The following is a 6,898-nucleotide window of genomic DNA, read 5'->3' on the forward strand; positions in this document are numbered from 1 at the left end:
ATGTTTTGCAACAGCTATGACATAATGAAGCCTTGTTTACTGAAACACTATAAACACCACGACAATGAAGCTTCTGAAAAGAGTTTGTTATCATATTTAGTTAGTACAAAGGAACAATTGGACAGTAACGAAGTAGTTTTACTTCGTTACTGTACTTAAGTACATTTTTTCAAGTATCTGTACTTTACTTGAGTAGTTTTATTTTGAGTAACTTTTACGTAATACTTCACTACATTCCAAAGCATAAGATCGTACTTTTTACTTCACTACATTTCATAAAACTTATCATTACTCCTTACAATATATCACGTGCTCCGAGCGGTGTCTGATTCATGATCGAACTGATTCTTTTCAATGAACCCGTTAAATCGATGCGCAAATTGCACCAAACGATTCATTCACGAATTGGATTGATCCGATTGCAGCTGTTCTCAAGTCGACAACTCACTGATTCAAATGAACCGTTTAGTGCGAGTCTCCAGTGAACTGAATTCACAAGTAAGAACCGGGAGATGTTGTGAGGTCGCACGCGACTGATGCTGCTAAAAGTAAGTTACTAATGTCGAATTTTAGGATTAATTATTGTAACTGAAAATCATATTTAGGTCAAAGCTGTCAGTTGTTTGTGAACTAAATCTGCTGTAAAGGATGACCTGTTTAAGCCCACTGAAATGCTTGAATGCAGACACATTATCATCAGAGTCTCTATGTTTTATGTCAAAAAGGGGAATGAGAGCTTAAAGCTTCGTACATTGCCTAGCTGACCTTTGTTCATTGCCTAGAAGTGACCCACCCACAAACATTTTGTACCAAGAGCTATCAGTTTCTTCTCTCACACCACTACATTTCACAAACTCTTTATCAAATAAAACTCGCATACCTTGTTTGCTGTAGCTTTCTTCACTAGTAGTCAAAGTGTAAATGGTAAATTTGACGACTAAACAGGCGTGATAAGCAGGGGATATAAATGATAACATTTCCTGTCTCTATGCAAATAAGTCTCAACTTTCAGGAGAAAAAAATAACCTACATTTTCACACTTGAAATAGTTAACCCTGGGTCATTCTAAACCCCAGGTAAACTGAATCCTGGGTTATCTTGCTTCTTGTTTCACACTGCTTTTAATATACTGTTGGATTACAAATTTAAGAATCTGTTTAAAATATGCTGATACTATATTCTGACATAGCATCACATGAAAAACTAAGGTGAAGTACATTGTATTTAGCATTTAAGGTAAATTACATCAGACAAATGATTATCTTAAACAAAGTGTAGCAAGAGGTTCCTGTCTGTTCCGGTTTCTCTTATTGTTAGTCAAATTAACCAAATTACTGAGAAAGTCACCTTTTGTTTGTAATGGCTCTTGGTGCCTCCGCCCCAGTCTTTGAGTAGTTATGCTGATTGGATTAGCACCTATGCATTTGAATGACACTGTTATGCTGATGAGATCAGGGCTGGAGAAATTCCGGTAACGGGCTGATTCCTGTATTGCATTTGCATGCTTTGTTTAGATTGTCGCCACCTCTACTGAATGAATCCCGCCCCCTTAAAATGTATATAACCTCTACTGTGCTGAGCTATAGTCAGACTTGGATCAGACATATAGTCAGACAGCGAGTCCTCAATTAAGAGTGACTTCTGTATGAAAGATATCCCAACGTCTCCCGGTTTCTGCTTCGACGAGGAAAAAGTTTCATACAGTATACCTAGGGTTAACAATTAATCCTGTGTATTCATAAGCTGCTGTTTCACTCTGTAAATTCCATGGGTTAACGTTCTTATTTGCATATTTGCAATGTCAGTGTCATTAATTGGATGAACGCAATATGCAATTGTGCGTCCTCATGTTACACATTGCCAACTGTACATAAAGGGTTTTTTTTCTCTGAATGAACTTTTCAGACTACAAAGGTAAGAAAGAAACTATTCTTTTCTTATTCTAAATTGACGCGTTCCCTCACATTGATACGGTTCACTCACATTGCATTTACCACACTATAGCGAAAACTCAGGTTTTTCTAAATACTGAAGCCTGATTTGTTAACATTCGTGTAAATGCACAAACAAATGCATTTTAACCTCGGAGGAAGAAACATATTCCATGGCTGGACAAGCTGGCTCAGTGCTCCATACCATAATGGTCCTCCAGATTTTCCAGGCCAAGCTCCTCTGTGCCATGGAAGAGTCAGGCCCGAACCCTGCTTCTTTCAAGGAGCTGAGCAGCGTGACTGACCTGACTCTACGTGCTACGAAAACCAGTGCTACTGGTTAAACCTTACTAAGATCAAGGACACAGAAAAGGCCACCTTTCCTCGACTCCCCAGGCTCCCCCATTGGACTGTTTGGCTGTGCTCTGGATGGTTTCGTGGAGCGCTTCACTGCAGTGCAGAAGTCATCGGAAGCTATGTACCACTTTCTGTTTCATGTCGCCAGAAGGCTCCGCCGACTCAACAGCCTCCAAATCCTGCTCAGTCACCTTCTCAGCCTCAGTCGAAGTCAGACCTTGAGCTCCGACAGCGCCCTCAAACAGCGCCACAGCGATATCCCTTCCCCAAGCACCAGGGCCAAAGTGATGCTGGACACTGAGCTGCAGAATCCATCCTGATTCAGCAGAAAAGAAAATGAGAGGACTAAGTCCTGCCATGGCTGGACCTCCCTCAAAGATGTCTCGTGCTTGCCTTCCAATTTGCACCAATTTGCACAATGGCACTCAGTGCTGACTTGTATAGGCAGTAAGCCCTGCTCGTTTTGGCGAGCTGAAATTCCATTTGTTTGGGTAGCAACAAGAACATTAACAAATCAGGCTTCAGTATTCTGAGAAAACAGAATTTTCCCTCTAGCATGGTATACGCATTGCTCATTACTGTTATTTCAGGGAACCCAAGGTTATGTTAGCACCTGGAGCATTCCTATAAAATGCTGAAATGACTGTTTATATACAACACAGGGTTCCACTTTGGTCAAAATAACATTCCTGGGGTGTGGAGGCCTTTGCTTCAACCCATGGCAGCAGTATATAACTAGCCCAATTCCACCAGAAAACTGTACTTGGCAACACTGGTTCTGTGTCGGAATGTCTGTTTTTGTTTTGGTCTGATTGATTCCACACACTGCCAGTTTGCCCATTAGTATTTCGACACCCCGGGTTGCCAGGTGGTGGCATAAAGCGTATTGCAGCCATGGAACATGGTAAACTAACTGGATCAGAGATTGCAGATTCTAACCGACCTCAAAAGCCTCAGCATACATCTAAAGGCTCTATTACCAGAGGCAGGTAAACCAGCTCATCAACTTACAGTGTGAAGCTTGTTGCCAAGCTCCATTGTCATTTTTCATTTTAAAAGGCTAAAATTATGGTTAATTAAGTGCCTTTGTGTGAATGTCACTAACGACATCAACACTCTCAGTAACCAAATAAAAATAGATATCTGAAAACATATGTCTTATGAGCAGGTAGTTGAAAATTATTATAACTTGATTCAGCTATTTATAGGCAAATAGACCAGAGCAGAAATTAAGATAAAATGTGCTAAATTGTCATAACAATGATGTCATAGTGAAAATAAAGACTTTCTGACAATGTTAAAATTTAATGTATTTAGCAATAAAATGACAGTATAAACACACAAAAGAAAACATTGGTTCCACATTGACATTACAAAGCGAGAGCTAAAGAGCTATTACAGGTCTGAGTGGCGTCCATGTGTGAGTGTCGAGTGAAGGCAGTGTGTGTGATATTCACAATTAAGATGCGATTTTAAGCTGAAAGCCATTAATGTCCAAACAGCAGAACAGTCCCATAAATATGTAAATGGATGAAATCAAGCGGAGAGGGAGCTGGAACATGACGTGGGATGGACTCAAATCCAGGTCTCCCATGAGCATCAATAGGATGCGGATCGACCACATGTTCTTCATTTGACTGAGCTGTAGATCACGTCCTCAGATCTGGGGAGAAATTAAAAGAATATGGCATTTCAGAAAATCCCACCAGCAGGTGACCATCCATCATTTCGACAACAAAAAAAGGTCTGATTAAGCATTGAATAGGTTTCGTTTGGGTTCAGACGAAACGTTTCTCACCTATTGGCATCAGATAGATGCTGCATCTCAGTAGTCTCTTCAGTCTTGTTCATGTCTTTGTTCTTGAAGTGATGGACACTGGCATACTGAATCTCTTCAGCATCTCCAGAGTCTTTTTCTGTTTGTTCTCTCCCAGAGCGTTTGGGTTTCTTCACTTTAATGTTGCCATACAGATCATCCCTCTGATTGGCTGATACTAGTGAATACACTGGAACGTCATTGGTTGGAGCCGTTTCTGCTAATCTGCCCACACGATCATCCTGCTGTTTTATAAAATAACAATCACACAATTTGAAATATTTTCTCAAATATTAGACAAGCAACAGTACATGACTTTTTAAGTCTTAATTTTTATAGTCAAATATAATATCTATATCATGATCCTGCTGCTGAGGATGTGGTATGTATTATCAAACTTGCCTGATTTTGTCTGACAACTTCAGCTCCACCGTCTCTCCTTTTCTTCCTGGAAATTTTGTTACAAAGTACTGAACAGTATATTTTATTGCAAGTAACATTTAACATATTGCAATAAGTTTAACAAATTCTGCATTTGTGTTAACTTGTAAAATGACTTTATAATGCAGGAGCTCACTTAATAAACACACTGATGATGATGATGATCAATCCTCCACATCCCACCACAATCCCAGTAACTGTGTGCAGAGCAGCCCTCTGAACACCTGAAACAAGAAGTTCATGAAGATCATTTCACACTAGAGACAGATGAAACTCAAAGAGTGTCTGTTTATAGTGAATACCTTCAACAGAGACTGAAACAGATGCTGATCTCTGAGATCCATGTTTATTCTGAGCCTCACAACAGTAGTGTCCGCTGTGACTGGAGTTAAAGCTGGAGATGCTGAAACTCTGTCCAGATCCAACAGCTGAGCTTTGATTCTCCTTAAACCAGCTGAAGTTCAGAGCAGGAGGGTTTGAATCACTGCTGCAGCTCAGAGTCACTGAATCTCCCTCCACTATTTCACCAGACGCACTGATGGACACCGAGACGCTCTTTGGAGGATCTAAAAAGACAAAAATGTAAAATGACATGCAGTAAGACAAATAATAAAAAAAAAATCAGTCAGATCTGACCAAAAATAAAGGTAGACTTACACATGACATTCACAGTCACAGCAGCAGAGCCATTAGCTCCATGTTCATTTCTAGCAAAGCAATAAAAGTTTCCACTGGCTTCAGATGTAATGTTAGTGATGCTGTAGGTGTCACCAGATTTCAGAAATGTTTCTCCTTTAAACCAGCTGAAGTTCAGAGCAGGAGGGTTTGAGTCACTGCTGCAGCTCAGAGTCACTGAATCTCCCTCCACTATTTCACCAGATGGACTGACGGACACTGAGACGCTCTGTGGAGGATCTAGATTAAATATATTTAAAATATGAACATCATTATTTTATTTATGCAAAGACTTTCCATTATCATTTTTAACAATTACTGAAGTTGTATCTAAGTAGAAATCAAGAGACTTTATTTCAGTGATGAGATCCAAAGATATAAATATCCATCTGAACTGGTGCACAACAAATAAAAGAGTCACATTTACTGATTTATCAACCCATGAGTCATAAAGAGAGTCTCTAAACACAGATTCCTGATTCACATTCATTTGACATATTATTACATTATTAAAATTAAATCCTGTCGTATAAACAAAAATATCATGCAGCCTATATTACTGGGCCTGAAACTAATTCTGAGTAATTTAATCTCAATAATCAGTTAACTATTTTACTAATGTTAATGAATCAGTTTGTACTCACATCGTACTTGAAGATAAACAGGTGGAGACTTCAGACGTTGATATCCTGAAACAGCACACTGATAGTTTCCTGCATCATGACGACTGACTGACCGCAGCTGAAGCTGATTCACTGTGATGATTCCTGTACTTAATCTCTGTGTGTTTCTGTACCAGATGAATGTTGTTTGTTGAGGCAGAGAGCAGCTGCTTTTACAGATCAGAAGGACTGAATCTCCCGCTTTCACACTCTTCTGTGTCTCCACCTGCAGATCTGACAACAACAACATCTCTATTTCACGATCATATTAAAACACTGAACTGAAGCACTTCAGACAGCAGTTACATGACAAACAGCTTGATGTTTCTGTGGCACCAACGTGATCTCATGATAATTCGTATGTATTTTAAGTAAAATGTGGTTCTATAAAACGTACAAAACTGACGTATTGATGACACCTAAACATGAATCTTTATGAATATTGAAATTGCGGTATTAATTTTATTAGTTTTTAGTTGTCATATGAATTACCTTGTTTTCAATTGCATTATTGAATTGTTTACTCATTTACTTATGAAATGATAACATTTTGTTTTGTTGTGTGATTTCTGCTGCCAGCTCGTTTCCAAGAATATGCCTACATAATGTTAAACACGACTTCACTTTAAACCTTAAAATAAATAACATTTCTGCAATCGTTTAACCTTTACTTGTCATGTAATGTTTACTTTGATTGTGGGCCACAAAAGGCGTTTTCTCCGACATGCTGTGACTGACAATAGAACTATAAAATACACCAAAAATGCAACATAATTACGAAATTAAACAATTGTATTTGTGCGCTGTAATTCAAATCTTCCGAATCCATACGACTGTGAGGAACAGACCCAAATCCAAGCCTTTATTCGGCGATCTTCTTCTCCATCCCGAGCAGCGAGTGGGATGGGCGTATCGATCCAAAGTATCGATATATCGATACTGACGCGAGTATCGAAAGTATCGATACTCAAACAAAAAATATCGATACTAAGGTGTGTTTTATTTACCAGTGATTT

General features: G+C 39.0%; 1 protein-coding gene across 1 annotated transcript in view; it reads right to left on the bottom strand.

Annotated features, from left to right (window-relative positions):
* Positions 1-3,624: 3,624 nt before the first annotated feature.
* Positions 3,625-6,898, bottom strand: part of LOC107598462 (B-cell receptor CD22-like) — a 12,155-nt gene continuing 8,881 nt past the window's right edge. Inside the window, exons 4-10 of the mRNA XM_016289804.1 lie at positions 5,865-6,116; positions 5,203-5,460; positions 4,848-5,111; positions 4,682-4,769; positions 4,507-4,552; positions 4,087-4,349; positions 3,625-3,951 (exon numbers count right to left, since the gene is read on the bottom strand). Coding sequence (XP_016145290.1) covers positions 3,918-3,951; positions 4,087-4,349; positions 4,507-4,552; positions 4,682-4,769; positions 4,848-5,111; positions 5,203-5,460; positions 5,865-6,116 — 1,205 coding nt within the window. The 3' untranslated portion in view covers positions 3,625-3,917. The remainder of the gene's footprint in view (positions 3,952-4,086; positions 4,350-4,506; positions 4,553-4,681; positions 4,770-4,847; positions 5,112-5,202; positions 5,461-5,864; positions 6,117-6,898) is intronic.

This window comes from Sinocyclocheilus grahami, unplaced genomic scaffold (genome assembly GCF_001515645.1).
Source record: "Sinocyclocheilus grahami isolate Dianchi unplaced genomic scaffold, SAMN03320097.WGS_v1.1 scaffold252.1, whole genome shotgun sequence".
In the NCBI taxonomy this organism is placed as follows: domain Eukaryota; kingdom Metazoa; phylum Chordata; class Actinopteri; order Cypriniformes; family Cyprinidae; genus Sinocyclocheilus; species Sinocyclocheilus grahami.